A 17912-nucleotide genomic window follows, 5' to 3' on the forward strand; every position below is an offset into this window, starting at 1 on the left:
TTAGCGATGATGCATGTATCCTAATGTCTAACGCACCATTTAAAAGGAAAAGGAAAAAGGTACGCAACTAAAATTAGGTGTCCATAGTGCCCTAAACACTGCGCTGACACATCTAAGCGTGCCCTACACTGTAACGAAGGAAAGTTTATGCCTTGCCACGAATGGCTTACGTACGACCATGCTCACTGCACTACAGCGAATTATCCCGGCAGCGTACTCGCTGCAAATAAAGGAAATTGTGGTGCCCTGCTTGAGGTCCACTTCGCATGCTGTGTGTTGCTGGCGGCCGACTTCCACAACTCGTGTCTCATGCAGCAGCACGTTGTCGTTAAGCGAAGGCCGCTGACACAAAGCTAGGAAAACAAAAACTGGTGTCATTGGTCTCAGCGATGACGCACGCTGCCAACGTTGCAACACGTGCAAGTACGTCCACACAGTTGTCAATGAGCGGTGCGCTCCGTGGTGGTTCTCGTCACCCTCGTCTCCAAATGCTAGGCGCTCCGTTCGCTTCCGGAGGTACTGCTTCCACAGGTGGAAGCGCTGACGCCCAGCGCGACGCAGCAAGCACGACGCGTAGCTGCCACAGCGCCGTTTACATGGCGGCGACCTTAGCGCGTCGCAGCCAGCTGGCGCAGCTAGCCACCATAGCGCAGCGGCCATTGCAAGCGCATCGAAGCTTTCGCCATGGTGGCGCCACCCTGCGTCGCAGCTGGAAGTTAGGGTCCTGAAGCTTGGCCACTTCCGCCTCCGGCTACAGCAATTTCTTGTTTCTTGCCGGCTTCGCCAGCTCATGCTCCAAGAAATAACATCCCCAACGACTCGCCTGGCCCAACGGAAATGCTTTTTTTCCCGCTCCCCAGAGGCTCCCACAACTCCCTACTCGCTTCGCTGCGACGCGCCTTCGCAGTTACACGCATTTCTGGGACGGGGTTCACATGGCTGCGACAGAGCCGCAGAGAGACCGGTTTTTCTCGCGTCGACGTCATGTAAACGGTTCACTACGTTAGGAAACCGCAGCGGAGTCGCTGCGCCAGCAGGGGGTAGACTGAGACACGACCAACGTTACTGACACGACTGTGCCTTCCAGAAATGCATGCAAGTGCGTCGCATTTCCGGCGGACCGGGCGAGTCGGCGCGGGAGTTCTCTTGCGGCAGGAGCTGTCGAAGCCAGCGAGAAACAGGAAATCGCTGTAGCCGCATCGCCCTGGCTTCCAGCTGCGAAACAGGGCGGCGCCACTATCGCGAAAGCTTCGATGCGCTGCCGTGTAAACAGAGGCTTATCGCAGCGGAAGGCGCAGCGACTCGGGTGCTCGGATCCGCTGCCATGTCAACGCTGCTTCTGGGCGTGTACGGAGTGTGCTCCGCTGTTTCCAGGTGCCTCTGGAAGCGTTGACGCCCAGTGCCTGGCATGGCGCGTGGCCGCTTCTGCTACGGTGGTTATCTGTGGCCTTCGCTGAAAGAGTCCCCGCGGCAGCAAACGGAGTGCAGCGCATCTCGGTACGAGTGGGATGCGAAACGATAAGGCATAATACTCTGTACACGCTCAGAGAAACGCTGTCTCGAACCCAGGGGGCAGCAACGGTCGGCGTCGCGAACGCACCCCGCTGCACACCGCTCGAGCGCTGGAGACAAGTGTTTGTGCGTATGCAAGTTCCAAAAAGACGACTATGCTCAGAACACAAGTAATGTGCAGTCTGACGCCTTAACCCAATGCTGCTGCAAGGATGAGTAGAACCGCCACCTTTACACATACAGTGCCCAGCACTTGCGAGACGAACTCAGTTTTCTTCGTATAGGTTTCAACATTCATGTTACCCTTTTTTGTGAGTAGCATGCGTATCTTACAGGCGGTCGGCAACAAGCCCTTCAAGTGTGTTCGGGTTAAGAATATTGTCGACTGTACACCATGCCCGAAGCAAGATGGCGCGCGGATACACGGGTGGGCACCACCCGCGCTTCTTTGTTTTAGCGCGCCCACATATTCCTCATGTGTATCAAGAGGAGTGCGGTGAGGGGCTAGTTGGTACGACATTATCGAAGCCTTGGAAATCGCGAGATTAGGGCCTGACAAATGTGTTAGCGAGGCTTCCATACACCTGTACCGCAAGGAGTTGGAGTTTCTTGGTTTGGCGTGATGATTATGGCTTTTGTCTTTGCTGTTGGTGCGCATGCGCTTTGTTGTCGAAGGAAGGAGGCGTTGGTGCATTAAACCAGTTGTTAGTCTGCGCTTGTCTCGTGTGATTCTTCTCTCTTGTCCTGTTCTTTTTGCGCAGTTATTCATTGTTTCGATAATGTATCAAGAGATTGGGTGCAGAGCTCCATTCATGAACCGAATGCGGCCCCTAAGGTAGACCACACACCTGCTTATGACAGCTCTTAATATAGATGCCTTTCATTTCACCCGTAACGTCATCCTCTAGAAGGACATCGTGTCCCGTCCTGACGTAGCGGAAACGTTAAGCCCACCATTTCGTCTTGCGCACAACTCATGCGCTGCAGTGCTCGACCGGCACTCAACGCATGCTACGATTTTTTACGCCCACGGCCATCAAAGCCAAAAAGCTGGGGCGTTGCGCACAAGAGTCACAAAGGATACGCTATGTTGACTATAATTCGATTCGTTTGGATCACAAGAGCTACATGGACTATGGTTGTACTCCTCAATAGAACGGTCACCATACCGGTGAAGGGGTTCAACCAGCCAAACGGGAGTTATACCAGCGCTTTCAGATAACGCAGGCTACGCAAAATTCAATTCATAACAAAACGAAGCCTGGTTCTTCTTAGCTGACAACACGCATGCGTAAAGGATGTGGCCGAGGTTAGTTCCCGAAATTAGCTCCGAATGGCCCATCAAAGGACGAAGAGGGAGAGGAGGAGGAAGCAGTGGCAGGAAACACCCTCAAAACGGGGGCAGAAACGAGCATCGGAAATCGCTCACCAGAAATGAAGTTACTCGACAAGATGAGTGGAAACTGAAGCAGGGGCGCTCACTGCAGTCTTCTCCGCCCATTCAATTACATTAGGCCTCGCGAAATCCCGATGCAGTGCGGAGGAGAAACGAGTAGCAGCAGCAACGGCGCAAGGCACGCGACCTCGGCTCGAGGGCAAATGCCAGCAGCGGCTGGAACGGGGTCTCCGACCTGCGCGCCTCTGACGGCTGGGAGTTAGTTTAGGCGAGAGGGGGGCACGCCTCGATCAGACGAAACTGCCGATTACCGGCGGCCCGTGTTTGGCCCCGTAATATACGGAGGAAGCTGCTGAGTATGTTAGCTTTGCACACACACGCAGCGCTACGGGAAGCTCTTTCCGGAAAGCCGATGCCCCGAGAAAAGGAGACTAGAAGAGAAGAAAAAAACGCACATTTCCTGGAAAAGGGAAAAAAATAGAGGGGGAGAGAAGAGGATTGCGCCACAACGTCTAACCTGTTTTTGGAAGCAGCCAGGCAGAGAGAGAGAGAGAGATAGATATACAATAAAAAGAAAAAGAGCGCGCTGCCTTTTTGTTGTTTTCGTTATTGAAAGGCATGAAGCACAAATTAACGCATCGCAAACCCTCGAAAACATGTCCACGGCGGCCGGGCGCTCGAGGACAAGGAAGCGACCTTGGCTATCGGCTCGCGATGGGAGTGTCCGTGATGGAACGGTACGTCGTCCCCGAGGCCGCACTTGGCGGCTTCCGTCGTCATGTTCGCGCACGCTCCCCGCCTTGCTTTATCGTGGCGCCGACTGGGGGCCTCTTTCGTTTCGAATTACACAGTTATAACCGAAAGTCGTTGGAGCGTCACGCCGCGGTGTTCAACTCCGCCGCAGATAAGCAGAGATGGCCGGAGAGAACGTCTCAAACCAGGAAGCCCGGTCCCGCTCCGACACGCGCGCGTCCCGATAGAATATCAAATGCGGTCCAGTTCTGTTCTCCGGGCGCCACCAGCGGATCCGCAACGTTGATATTTCCGAAGGGTCGTTAATTTCGCGGACGCGTGGAAGAACAAGTATCCGGTCTGGGTTGCGGGTATTTACTTTCGCCGCTTCCGCATCGCGAAACGCAGCCAATCGCAAAATTTTCGGACAAAATAAGACGGGCCGCGTCTCCTTGTGCAGCAGGGACTAGCGCACATGCGGACAATCGCACCCACGTGCGCTCAGAAAGCGAGCGGTCCGTGTGTGCGTCGTACGCGACAACGAAAATCGCCTCCAAAATCTGCAAAAGTTCCGCTGACCCATTACGTGCTCAGCGATCTATAAAGGAAGCACGGTGATACAAGAGCTCATTTGAAGAAGTATATATGCATATGGTTTCAATCGGCACGCGTGTATAGTAAACATCTGCACGCGTTTCCTGGACACTGCGACGCAGCGCTGGAGAGTTCAGCTAACAGATTGAATTGCCCTGCGAGATTTAATCGCCCTCTCGCGTCGGGTGGGAGGATGGGGACGCGAACTCTCGCCTCCAGCTGTTCACTGCTCAGAAGAGAGAGAAACGAGCCGCAAAACGCTAAAACAACAACAAACGTTATGGTAGTACACACGGCGCAACGCAACGGAAGCCCAAGTGTCTGTGAGGACTTAACTGCACGTCGCGCCAAGACGTTTCAAACAACGACCCTTTCGGGACGGAGTAAACCTGTACTTAAGAAAAAACTTTGTGCTGCTACTCGGGAAAACAATCGCCGCGTCCCCGGTCCGGTCATTTTCTTCCGGCTTTTTTCTCGCGCCTCCCCGGCGCAGGAGGCGGGCGTGCGGACCAGAGCGCGACTTTCCTCCGAGTTCAGTGAACTCCGCTGTCAGCCGCGGACCGGTGCCCGCGGCGCCGTTTCCGACAATGCCGGCGCGGTAAGAGCAGCGAGAGGACGCACCTGGCCGCTGTCTCGGCCCGTTGTTCCGGCGACGCGTGAGAACGCGAGTGCACGCCGGGGCACGTGCGCGCGCAAGCTTGTCGCGAGGCCCAGCGGCACAAAGGACGCGCTGGCCTCGGCCGACGCTGTCAGCGCAGACAATGTCGGCGGCGACGCTGCACCTGTTCCGCGGAGTCGCGAGAACGTCGCAGTGCGGGACCACGAAAGAAGGCCCGCGAACAATGAACGCCGACGCCGGGTAAACACGCAGCCCGAAAGAGCGCGCGCTGCCAGGCGCAGAATTAGCCTTTCTGCAGCGAAAGCTACACTGGCCACGAACTCGCAGTTTCGCCTTGCTCGCATTCCCACCGTCCCATACAAAAATGCCCTATGGCCGGCTATAGACATTTGGCCCAAATAACTATAAACCTTTCCTATTTCTATCTATAGCTGTATATACACGCTGATATATTTTTTTCTATAGAGAGCTTAAGACAGTTGTATGGTTCCAAAGCTATAGGTTTGGTGGCACAGATTTTTCAATAGCGGGCAATAAGCACATCTGTGGGTGCTTATAGACGTTCATAAAAGGCCATAGACGGACATAGCTTTTTCCACAGATGCCCATAGGACGTTCTTCTATGGGGTGTTCGCACCGCACCACGTGACCAAGCACGTGACTGGTCGCGTGACAACAGCTAGCCAGGCAACCAGACTAACCCGGACTTGCAATCAAGATTAGCCAAGGCTAACAAGGCTATGCCTTAACTTTCGCTACGTATATCCTGGCACAGCCGAGCTAAGCCACTGCCATTTTTTTTCTGCTTTTTTGTTTGGCAGCCAAAAAATAAAATAAGCAGTAAGATTTTTTTGCATATATAATGTGCGATCTGCACGCAAAAAAAAAATAGGGGGAAGGCATTCGGATAATGACGCGATTTAGTGGTTCTAGGTTCCTGTGTGGACTCGACTCATTTCTGGAAAAATGCGATATCTTTGGCAGCGGGGAAGGGCCCGAAAAACAAACAATCGACGTTTTCCTACGTGTCAGATTCGAGGGACCGGCTACGAGGAATTCTACAGTGGAAGGCTCCAAATTAATTTCGACTGGATTGGTTTCTTCAACGCGGGTCGAAATCCCAAAGTACGCGAGAGTTGTTGCCTTTTGCCCCGGTATAAAATGCGACCACGGTCCTAAGGATGCAACCATACACGCAGCTGTCAGTCGACGTCTTCGGTCGGGTACCGGCGCTACCATGTGGCGTCCTGTCACCAAATGAATGACATTTCGCAACCCCTGTTCCAAAATGCTATCACGAGAATGATCAAATGAATAGATGAAAAAGCATAAAGAGAAGGCTCGTTGGTATGCATGTCGGCAAAAGGTAACGTGACGTATGGCGAACACAGGCTACATTTGTTCCAGATGGCTAAAAGCGGCCCAGTAATGGAAAAATCTTCACTCTAAAAGATCAGCACAGCCATTCGCATGAATTCATGCCCGTATACATTTTTTTCTTTTTCACTGCGAAAGCAGTACCAGCGTCACATGCGAAAACGTTGGTATCTGTTGCCTCGGAGAATGGAGCCTCCACTCCACCCTCCAGATGGACGAGTCACCGCCACTTTCGATATGTTGCCCACCTTCCCCCACCGGAAGCGCCAACCACCCAACCCCACCTTCCATAAGCGCAATCCACCTACCTAACCCTCCACAAGGCCTCCACCCACTAGAGGCCTACGCAGCATCGGATCGAAAAACCGACGGCGAAATTGAATTCAAGAAAGCAGTGGGAAAGCCAGCCGCATTCCAGAAACACCACCCATCACCCGCCACCCTCGAGCCACCTCCGCCCACCTTCCCCGTCCAGAAAAATTCCGTAGTGTGTGTGAAGCATCGATGAAAAGCATCCGACCGCCGCGGTGGCCCAGTGGTTATGGCGCTCGGCTGCTGGCCCGAAAGACGCGGGTTCGATCCCGCCCGCGGCGGTTGAATTTTGATGGAGGCGAAATTCTAGAGGCCCGTGTACTATGCGATGTCAGTGCACGTTAAAGAACCCCAAGGGGTCGAAATATCCGGAGCCCTTCACTATGGCGTGCCTCGTAGCCTGAGTCGCTTTGGGACGTTAAACCCCCACAAACCAAACCAGATTGAAAGTATTCATTAGAGTAAAATCATCAAAGTAAACATGGAGGGTAAATCCAACCGCTTTCGCCGGAATTTCACGTCAGATTTCTGATCGTGCCGTTATTTCTTTTTTGCCAGCTCCTTAGCAAGGAACACAAAATCTCCCAGGAAAAGTTGTCTAGCTGTTCGCAGAACAGGAACACTGTCATGCTTTGCAAAGTCAGCGCACCGAACAAAGCGGAAAGCGGCACCCGCATGCAGACTCGAGCCCAAGCTCATTCCGGCCGAGCCAGGACGGACGGGAACCGGACGTCTCTATACGCTCGCAGCCGCCGAGGAGCCCGCCAGACGGGTCGCCTCCGGCAGGGCTGACAAGCGTCATGGAGACAGGTGGTAGGGGGGTTCCTGACGAAGTCGTCACTGTCAGAATGGCGCCCGCGAGCTAAATCCGTTTTAACGGCAGTTCAAACCGTTACAGGAGGGAGCAGGCGTTCGTAGACTATTGGTGTCACGACGCATTTTCGCGCACGCTCGGCAGCCGCGGCGGCGGCGGCGAGTCAACGACATCGGCAGACCTGCTGACGGCGCACCTGGGAGAGCTGCGACCCGCAGCGGCAACAAGGTCACGCCGACCTGTCGCGCGCCGCCTTCGCCACCCACCGCTGTCTCCGTTTCCCGCGCCATTTTTATCCCCCGCGGGCTGCGCCGCTGCCTGTGCCCACTGTTTGCTCCGCAGAGACAACGGGGGATTTGCGTCGCAAGCACGAAAGCCTTCGGAAAGTAGGTCCGTGCGACGCTAAGCGCGTTGTGATGAAGCGCGCCCATTAGATTTTGATCTCGAAGCTCGCGTAATAATACGCACAACCTCGATCTTATCCATGCAGCCCGCGCGCTTTTCGGAGCGACGACGTCAACTTCAATTCCATCAGAGGAGAATGAGTTACGCGGGAAATGGCCACCACGCGCCAGCTCACAATCCGACCGAGACCGCGCGTAGGGGCAGCTGGCTTCGGCAGGGGCGCTAAGATAACACGTCCGCTCCATGAATGGGCGCCCAATGCCTTTTCGCGGCTAAATGCGCTTGTAAAGCACTACAGAGAGAGAAAATAAAGGCGGGAAGGACAACAGCCTGCGGCGCGGCCGCACGAGCGGTGTGCGGACATAGGCGCGTGAACTGCTCACGGCGTGTACCTGATAGCGAGTATACAGGGGAATAAGTTCTTTCGGGCCAGCTTTCCGAGCAACTGTGATAAACATAAGCGCACGCAACTGGTTGGTGATCAAGGCAAGCGGTTCCACCCCTACGATTTTTTTTTTCTGCGATGTTTTACACTGCAGCAAGGTGAAACAGTTCGTTACAAGGCGAAGCGAGCCCATGGGGAGCCTGCGCTGCCAAGGTGGCACTGCAACTGTTCCATTCGGTGACTCAAAACTGCTTTTGTCAGCCGCTTGGGTCGCTGCAAACGCGAGAACACATTCTGCGCGATTAGATACCCGCGTTTGGCTGACAGCATTCATTGCCTAGCTTCTCTCGGCGTAGCCCAGATAGCTGACGCACGGCACGTGCGCCTTCGACAGAGCGCGGAGGCTCACGCCAATAAGCGCCTGAAGGTGGTGCGGAAAAGTACTAAGAGTACTACCCAAAACTGCTTTCTCTTCTCGCTAGGCAGTGTGTTATGGCGCTGCAATCAGCACCGCTAACTTCAGCGCAAGTTCCCCATAGTGATACGGAGACGCGACAGGACGATGTAGCATACGAGCTGGATGACCAGATGGGGAGATAAAGGATTATCATTTCCGTCATGCAAGTTCCTCCTCTGTCTCTGCATTGCTGCAGACCGTGCGCACGCGACGCTTACAAAAACACTCGCCGGTCGCGTAAAATCCAATTAACTTGCCATAAGAATGGATATAATTTGATTAAATCCCTGAAAGCGTACTTGTCACTCCTAGATGATAAAAAGGCTCAAGGTCACGCTGTTGCCGACAGGCTCAAAATAGGCATTAACGACCCGAAATGGCGGCCTTAAGCGTTGAAACCCGTTTAGCTACGGCTTTGCAAGCAGGCGGGTGTTGTCGTCTGCGGTATCTATGAGGGCTCACCCTCCAGAAAGGGGGGTAAGCAAAAGCAAAAAAAAAGGGGGGGGGGATGTCGGTTACAGCCGCCGTGAAGCTGCCGCGAAGCCTCGGAAAGCCGGCCCTCCGGTAATGAGCCAAAGCCGAGCGCCGTCGCGGCGGCCGTGAACTTTACACCGACTGAGCTCGTCGTCCATAAGCGCCACGCACGAGAGGCAACACAAAGGAAGCCGGCGCGCCGTACAAACGACTGAGAGTTTTCACGCGCGAAAGCAATGCATCAGCGCCGGGCAAACACAAGCAACAAAACATCCCGAAGCGCCCTGCTGATGAGAACAGGGGGGGCGAGGGAAAGCAAGAGGTGATCGTGACCTCCAGTTTCACGCCGCCAAAAGTGGTTCGTACGGGCGAAGCCAGCGGGCGCCTGGGAAAAAAGGCGGGGGCGTTTCACAGGTGGCTCAGACCATTCCGGCCAGGATGCGCGCGCGCTCGCCCCGCGGGCGGCGGCGGCGAGAGGGCCGCTTTCGCACTCGCCGAGCACGCCGGTTCCGGCCATCAAGACGGAGCCGGCGACAGTGCCCGCTTTTCCTCACATTCGCCCGAGAAAAAAGGGGCGCAACAACAATAACCCTTCCCTACGGCGCCTGTATTTCAAATTGCCGCTCCCCCCCAGGGCCCTGTCTCAGCTGCTCGCCTCCTTTTATCTATCGGTGTCGGAAGCGGCGTACGAAGGGAGCCCGACGTACGGCTCGTAAAACCTGGAAACGGGAACAGGCAGAACAAGTCGTAAAAGGACGGCGAAAAGTGTCGCCGCTTGAGACGAGACCGGCAGAGCGCGCGCGCGCCAGACGCGGCGCGGACAAAAAAGCGCCTCCCAGGAAAATCCGCGGGAGAGCACGTGTGGTAGTCGACGGGAGAAAAAGCGCAGATCGCGCGCGCCGAACGGAAGAACGCCCGCCGAGCTACGCTGCGGCACTGCTGGACACGGAGAATCAACCGGTTCGCGGCTGTCATGCGCGTCTCCCTCCCGGAGCCGCCGCCACCACCGAGACAACCGCGGTGACCGCGGCTAACGGGCGACGAGACGGCGAGGAGGGCGGGCGTGGGCTATGTCGGTGTCTGCACGCCGTTCGACGACGCCGTCATCAAGCTAAGCGCCGACGTCTGCTGGACCCGCGACGCTTCTTGCGTAACTGTCGTGCTCTTCGCGAGATCGTTGCAGGCGGACTAGCCTAGCCTGAACCGCTAACGAAGTGTCAAGGCAGGGACGTCGGCTTGGAAAATGCTACACTACAGTCGGATACAGGTCAAGAACGAAGCTGCTGAAGCCGCTCAAAGAAGCCCCTCCAGCCAATGGCGTCGATCGATTCTTCCGGTCAATGGCGTCGACCGCCCCCTTGGACCTGCTAGCGTGAAATCGCGGGGGGGGGGGGGGGGGGGGTGAATGGGGAATCACCACGGCTTAATCGGATTAACCTCCGCGTCATGAAAATCTATCAACGCCATTGGCTGGAGGGGCATCTGACGCTTTGTTCTTCAGTTGTATCCGACTGTAGCGCACGAAACAATGTCCATCCCTAACGTCGGCTTTGCTGCTTTGCTTGAAAGAAAGGCTGGAAGCCAAACCCTCTGGTAAACGACCAATCACGGCCACGCTATTGCTGGTCAGACGCCCGTCGAAACGGCTTGGTTAGTTGAAACTCCCGGTACATTCCCACAAAGACTGGCTAAGAGAAGAGGACGTGAATGCTGACCGTCTTTACCAAATGCTTGAAGAGCTGTGTAGTTACGCTGGCCTTTGATAAGCATAATTACCACTAACTATAAAGCTCGACTTTAAGGCCTCATAGAAATGAGCATGGTAGATACCCTGCGGCCGTATCGATTAAATACCTTCTCTATTAAAACCATGCCCATGCTAACAATATTACTGCAGCTCTGGAACTTTACACAAACGCCGCAGTACAGAACAATACGTGAGGGTACTGAGCCAACACGTGGCGGTCATATTTAGTTCAGATCGCATACCTTGTTAACGTTGAATCAAGACAGAATTATAGCGTTGCGGTTTTCCAAACCAGGTAGCTCCGTCTGGCACGAGCTCAATGCAGTACTTGCACAGGTATTCTGTTTCAGCTCCAACTACCTCACTTCTAGGACTGCCGTTGCTCCCACAGTGCAACAGTACACAGGGCAGATGAATAATGACGCACAGCGACAGCTAGAAGACTTTTACAGCTTTCTTGACATTTATTGGTTCAGCTACGGCGGAATGGCGGCCCTTGCGATTTGAGCGATTACTTTTCAGTGTGGTATACAGCCTTGCATGCACTCAGTTCGTTCTGTCCTAGAGCACGTAGCAAGCATGCATACGAACATAATATATATGTAACGTAGCGATGTACGCTATAGTACAAAATCGACTTTTCTCCGTCAAAGAATCCCCTTCCAGCCAATGGCGTCGGCCGATTCTCACGACCCTGCTAGCGTGACAATGCAGGAAGTGGCAGATGAAAGCGGACAGTCCTTTCCCCGTATTGTCAGGGAGAGTACCAGCCCTGCATTTTCGCACCACTCCCTGCATTTGCGACTAATCCGGCGAGCAGGTTCATAAGAATTGGCCGATGCCACTGGCTTGAAGGGGGTCCCTCCACAGGGAACATGGAAAAGCCGCTTTTTTATTTACCTGTATCCGACTATAGCAGGCTTCTGGAATATCTACGTGCGGCAAAATTTCACATGGGAGTGTGAATCAGAGTCACTGTATTCCATTAAAGAGTTTCGCGACGCCACTGGTTGCAGCAGTTCGCGAGTACCCCTGCAAGACCCATGCTGTCGAATCAGGCTACAAGAGTAACGCTGCCGAACCAGGCTTCAAGCATTAATACGTCAATAGAATACTTACAATGAACTGCACATCTCCAACCAAAAATTTTAACTTCAACCCAACGTTTCGAAGCCGACTCGGCTCCTTCATCAGGGGTGACAGAGGGCAGTAGCTACCGCCCCCAGTCACCGTAGCTAGCTACTGCCCTCAGTCACCCTGATGAAGGAGCCGAGTCGGCTTCGAAACGTTGGGTTGAAGTTAAAATTTTTGCTACTGCCCTCAGTCACCCCTGATGAAGGAGCCGAGTCGGCTTCGAAACGTTGGGTTAAAGTTAACATTTTTGCTACTGCCCTCAGTCACCCCTTATGAAGGAGCCGAGTCGGCTTCGAAACGTTGGTTAAAGTTAACATTTTTGCTACTGCCCTCAGTCACCCCTGATGAAGGAGCCGAGTCGGCTTCGAAACGTTGGGTTAAAGTTAACATTTTTGCTACTGCCCTCAGTCACCCCTGATGAAGGAGCCGAGCCGGCTTCGAAACGTTGGGTTAACATTAAAATTTTTGGTTGGAGATGTGCAGCTCATTATAAGTCTTCAAACCCAACCAGACAGGCAAATCTGTCAAAATGTTTAGTTTTCAGTCAATAGAATAGAACTGATTTGGTCGGTACGAACCCGCAAAAGTGTTTCTGCCGCAATCCAAAACGAGCGAGGCAAAGACAAGGCACCCACGGCTTCTGCGGCTCACCCCTGACGTCATGGGAAGCAAAGTCCCACTTTCTTTGCGCGCGATGCAAACGTGAGCGCAGCGCCACTCACCGGGAAAACAGGCGACCCTGGAGAGGAGCAGCCGGTGTCCCAGCTGGCTCATGCTGGTCGGCTGGACGAGGCTGTTGTCGCAGTAGCCGTCGTCGTGCTCCTCTTCCCTCGAGAGCGACGTCCGCTCGCGGAAGAGGGCAGACAGGCCGTCTGCGAGAAATCAGGCGTCGTCGCGTGAGCTTCGCAGCAGCACTGATGACGAAGAGTGGACGCCCATAATCACCCCCGACCACCATCACCACAGTTAGTTCACTGCACCCACACAAGCCTCTCCCCCTCAAAAGAAGAACCTCCAGTCGGGGGGCGGTTCATGGTTTACTTCAAGAGGGGGGAGGTTGGAGGGAGTGGGAAGGAGAGGGAGAAGCGGTCTCGCATTTGAACCAGAATTTATTGGACATTTTTCGTCCAAAAAATTGGGTTTAGCGCGGTTTCTCTGCGTGAAATTTATTGTTGTGGGACACGAATGGATGACGTAAATCCGCCCCAGCCTCCGCAGTTACCATCGTATACTGCGCCCACCGCGGATGCGCTCTGCCTGCGAATTCGCCAACCTGTCACTACAAGCAGAATTTAACACATTTATGAATGGATTTCGCGAGGCGTCCTACGGAATTTGTGACATCTGGGCATTCTGCGCCGTACAACACAATCTCGGTACACCGGAGTTCTACCCCGCTTCGCCTTCGTCGAAGCGCAGCCGCTTTTGGAGTAAGGGAAAACATGCTCAGCACTGCCCATGAGTCACTGCGGGGCAGGAAACCTCGCGAGCTTTACTCACATACTACCGAATCACCACCAATTACAAACACAGCCGTCTCACCATCTCACCGCGCACTAGATTCAAAATACAGAGCGGTCGGGCGACAACTGCAGGCAAACTGCTACATCTCACCCTACCTTCTTCAGCTGCCACCCTACCCTGACCCATCTGCTTCACATGTGGGACGGCCAAGGCCACCCTCATCACTACCTGTGGGAATGTCTCCAGCTCATGGCAGTACCCCCCTCATCATGGGAATACGCTCTGCGGCAAGGGGCCAAACATGGCTAGTGGACAGAGCTCTCCGTGAAGCCCAGGTGTGTGAACTCCTGGACAAGTAGGAGCCCATCGCTGAGGATCTTCTTTATTTGTCTTTCAAATAAAAGTTCTTACCACCACCACTGTGGCGGATACTGGTAGCACAGAATCAATACCGCGTGGTGAGGTCTGCTATTCGCCATCTTATTTCGCAGAAAAAGAAAAAGTTAAGTAAAAGAGCCTTAAACCACAGCAGAAGTTTACAGTCTTTTCGTAACTTCGTCAAACTTTACAAAACGAGTCACTGGACACTCGAACTGCGAAGCCTAAGGCGCCGAATTATTATCGAATACTGTTGCGGTGGTTGCAGCACACAAAAACGCAACGGCTGACAACCAAACCCCTTCGCTCTATCGAAGACTTCTGAAACACCGAAATAGTTACTATTCCAGCGAAGCTGAACGCGAGATTTTGTTCATTCGGTTATGCAAGCTGGGCTTCCCAAATTTGACTCCATTGTGCACAAAAGCGCTTTACGGTCTAACTTCTCACAAAATCCGACTATAGAGCACGCATATTTCACTGGCGACAAAATTTAACACTGTGTGCCGAGAGAGTAATGACAACCTCCCAGACCCTCCCAGGCAGGCGCCCTATAAGCAGTGACGAGGTAGAAAAGTATTGTTCGTGCAAATGCTCTGGGAAAGCGCTCTCGCCGAACCTCGTCTACGACTAACTTCGCTCAAGATCGGGCGCGAATAAAATAACAATTTTAACAAGGTAATTAATTGCTATTAATCATTACGTCGATATTTACTCAAAACCCGTAAGAGGTGCGCACATCGCAGAAACAACACCTTGGCTTAATTTCGTATAACAGTGGCAAAAAACCGACGCGCGGTGGCTAATGTGGCGATTAAAAATGAGGTCAGGCGCTTTTCTCGCGCGACCAACAAGCGCGTACAGGGCTGCTTGCGGACGCGGTTGGTAAATAATTAATTTCTCCTTACCGATAATTTATCAAGCACAGCTTATTAGCATGTGAATATATAATCAGAAGCTTCGTTAGTATCGCTCTTATGCAGGATATATACAGAGTTGAGCGTTGCTTTACTTATTTTACTCTTGGCTCCGTGTATAATTTTATGTTTATTATTTTTGTTTGTGCAGAAAAGGCAAACGGTCAGCTTGAAGGAGGGCCTCAATTTGTTAGGCGCATATAAAGCAATATCGCAGCTCTAAGCCGGTTTTCGCACGGCAATAACGATCTATTCCACGAAGCAGCCAATACGCGGTGGCCATCATTCTATGGTAGCGAACACTGTTCACCCCCGTGTACTGTTCCAGTGGGTATCTGGAGCAAGCACTTTTGAAAACCGATGCCGCGCATTTGGGGGAGCCTGGTCTATTCTCTTCTTCCGCCCCGGTACTCGCCCGCCGCGAACACCAGCGATTTGTTCAACTGAAGCTGACCATGATTAAAGAAAGGCGGGCGATTACGGTTGCTAAAATATTCAGACGCAGGTGAGAGACGCCGCAGTGACGATGGCACTAGCAGTACGTCAGGTGTACAGCATTTGTCAAAAGTAAACAGCTTAAGGGGCGTCATCCTGAGCCACGCCGTGTAGCTCGTTATGTGCACATCCAGAGTTGGAAATCTCTTGAAGTTAACAGGGACTACAGCCGCAATAACATGAATGCGGCAGAAGTCGACTCCAGACCACTTTCTGAGGGAAAAAGCAGGTTTTAAGCAGGAAAAAAGTGACTAGTCCTCTACTCTCTTCCTCGACGCTTTTGCACTTTCCCTCAAAAAGTGGGCTGGAGTCGACTTCTACCGCATTCATGTAAACGCGGCCAATCGCCCTTACCCCTCCGAAGCAAGCGCCGATTACGCGCTCCAATGCACGGCTTAGAAGCAAACTTATTTGGGTTCTTTACTTTTGACGAAGGCTGAGCCATCGCTCACCGGTACATTCTTCCCTTCAATTGCGCTTCCCTGCGCTGGCGCACGTAATGAAACGCAAAGCGGCTGCTCACTGCTGACGTGACAGCGCGCTCGGGCCCGCGCGATTGTTCAATGCGTTGCAGGCGACCGATTTCATCGAAGGCATTGGGCTCGAAGACAAAAGTCGCGGCAATCACCGCCGCCCCGCATTCAGTCGAGAGGAGCGGCCAGGTGGGGAGGGAAGATGACGCAACACGACGATTCAGGTCAATGTAAATACTGATCGGCTCGGAATTCGACAAGTCCAAGAAAGGAAAGGCCACAATAATGCCGGGTTGATCTGCGAGATGGCACAACGCTGGCCGTCTAGTCGTCGGCGGTCGGCCAGGGAGAAGAGAGCCACCATAGGGGGTCCCGGGCGCTTTCCTCGATGGTTTCCTATCGGGGGGCGTGACTAGGAGGAGGAGGACGCGGCGCTATGTAGGTTAGGCAGCGGGAGCACGCGAACGCGCTTTCGATGACTGCAGGGACGGCTGGCGCCGAATGTGCAGCCCCCCCCCCCCCCCCCCCCCCCCCCCCCACGGCCGCTGCTCTTCGCGGGCAGCCCTGACAGGCCGGCGCACTTACTCACGCAGCCACAACAAAGACACACGCGCGGGGCCACCGGCGGACAAGAAAACAGGAGCAGCACACTCAGCGGACAGCGAGAAACGCAGCGCGACAGCGGAGGCGCTCGCGATAGTGCTGCTGCCCGTCGCGTGCACGTGGCTGATCATCGCACTGCAGCTCGCACTGCAGCAGCGGCAAATTATCGCCGACGTGAGAGCACGCTTCGCCACGGGCCGAATGAAGAGCGCCCGGAGCCGATGGATCCCCGCATAACCGGCGGGCTTTCGTTTTCCCCACGAAAACGCAAAGTGGCATTAAACCGCACCGCGGCCCTCGCCCTCGGCGGCATACTTTTTGCGCGACCTTCGCAAAGCGCGGAGGCTTTCTTTCCTCCTGCCCGCAGCTTCCTTCCTGAACGCGTCGTCGTCGCAGCCGTACTCCGAGCCCGGTCATTTTGCTGCCTCACGGTCAGTGGAAACGCTGTACAGAGCCATCCGCGGGCACAGCCTTGTCAAAAGAGTATGCCGACATTCCTCGCTGGGCGCCATGTGCACTTGGTTCTGACGACACAGGCCCGGTAACAGGGGCGTCTACAGCGCATGCACGAGCAGGCCGAGAAGGCATACGAAGCCCACAAAGAGGAAAACAAAAGAAGCGTCACTCCACGCCCCACATCCAAAGACGGCGGTGGGAGAGCAGCCGACGAGAGGGCCGCCCCTTCTTTCGCCAAGAAGGGGGAGTGTCCTCTCGGGGCGGCCTGCAGGTCGACATGCTGCGCATACGACGAATCAAGAACAGTGGCAATGAACTTGGCGCAGCGTCTATTTTGGCAGTGTCTCGAGAGGACCCCCTCCGCCGTCGGCTTAAGCCCGGCGACATTCGGCCCTTTATAAGAGCTGTGTTTGCCGCAGCTCGAGGACGGAGTTTGCGGGCACCCGTGAAAGAGAGCGGCTGTTAGAAGGGCGGCCGAGCAGCGGTGCGGGGGCCCCACGCGTTGCACACGCCCACGTTTGGCTCAGCCGCGCAACGGTGACACGTGCGCCGCCGCCATCAGCGCGCGCTGTAGGAGATCGCCGAGGCGGCTCGCACTGGTGGCTTCATTTCGGAGCCCCGCCGTGATGCCACTGATTGGCGTGTCGTGAGATGAACTGGGAAAGTGCGCTTAGAGTGTCGCAGAATCGGCGCAAAAGAACAATGCTCGAAACTGTCCGGGAAGCGGCATCCGTTACAGGTAGTCCCTGCGCGGTGACAAAATAATAATTGGTTTTGGGGAAAGGAAATGGCGCAGTATCTGTCTCATATATCGTTGGACACCTGAACCGCGCCGTAAGCAAGGGATAAGGGAGGGAGTGAAAGAAGAAAGGAAGAAGGAGGTGCCGTAGTGGAGGGCTCCGAATAATTTCGACCACCTGGGGATCTTTAACGTGCACTGACATCGGACAGCACACGGGCGCATTAGCGTTTTTCCTCCATAAAAACGCAGCCGCCGCGGTCGGGTTCGAACCCGGGAACTCCGGATCAGTAGTCGAGCGCTCTAACCACTGAGCCACCGCGGCGGGTGCGCGGTAACAGTCCGGCGCTGAGATTCTGCCGATCAAGATGTGCGCAGTTTTCGTTCAGTGGCTGATTGAAAAGTTCTCAAGCAGCCCGTCTATCCAAA

At 54.3% G+C, this 17912-nt stretch overlaps 1 protein-coding gene and 2 non-coding genes across 7 annotated transcripts in view; 1 reads left to right on the plus strand and 2 right to left on the minus strand.

Annotated features, from left to right (window-relative positions):
• The window catches only part of LOC144113549 (puratrophin-1-like), a 302508-nt gene that overhangs the window by 135404 nt on the left and 149192 nt on the right, over positions 1 to 17912 (minus strand). For all 5 annotated transcript variants that reach the window (XM_077646684.1, XM_077646680.1, XM_077646681.1 and 2 more), the window contains one exon: positions 12681 to 12830. In XM_077646684.1, coding sequence (XP_077502810.1) covers positions 12681 to 12830 — 150 coding nt within the window. The remainder of the gene's footprint in view (positions 1 to 12680; positions 12831 to 17912) is intronic.
• TRNAS-GCU (transfer RNA serine (anticodon GCU)) lies at positions 6752 to 6823 on the plus strand. Its single transcript has one exon. It is a non-coding gene; the product is annotated as a tRNA-Ser (tRNA).
• TRNAS-ACU (transfer RNA serine (anticodon ACU)) lies at positions 17737 to 17808 on the minus strand. Its single transcript has one exon. It is a non-coding gene; the product is annotated as a tRNA-Ser (tRNA).

The sequence above is a fragment of the Amblyomma americanum genome, chromosome 1, assembly GCF_052857255.1.
Source record: "Amblyomma americanum isolate KBUSLIRL-KWMA chromosome 1, ASM5285725v1, whole genome shotgun sequence".
NCBI classification, from domain to species: Eukaryota; Metazoa; Arthropoda; class Arachnida; order Ixodida; family Ixodidae; genus Amblyomma; species Amblyomma americanum.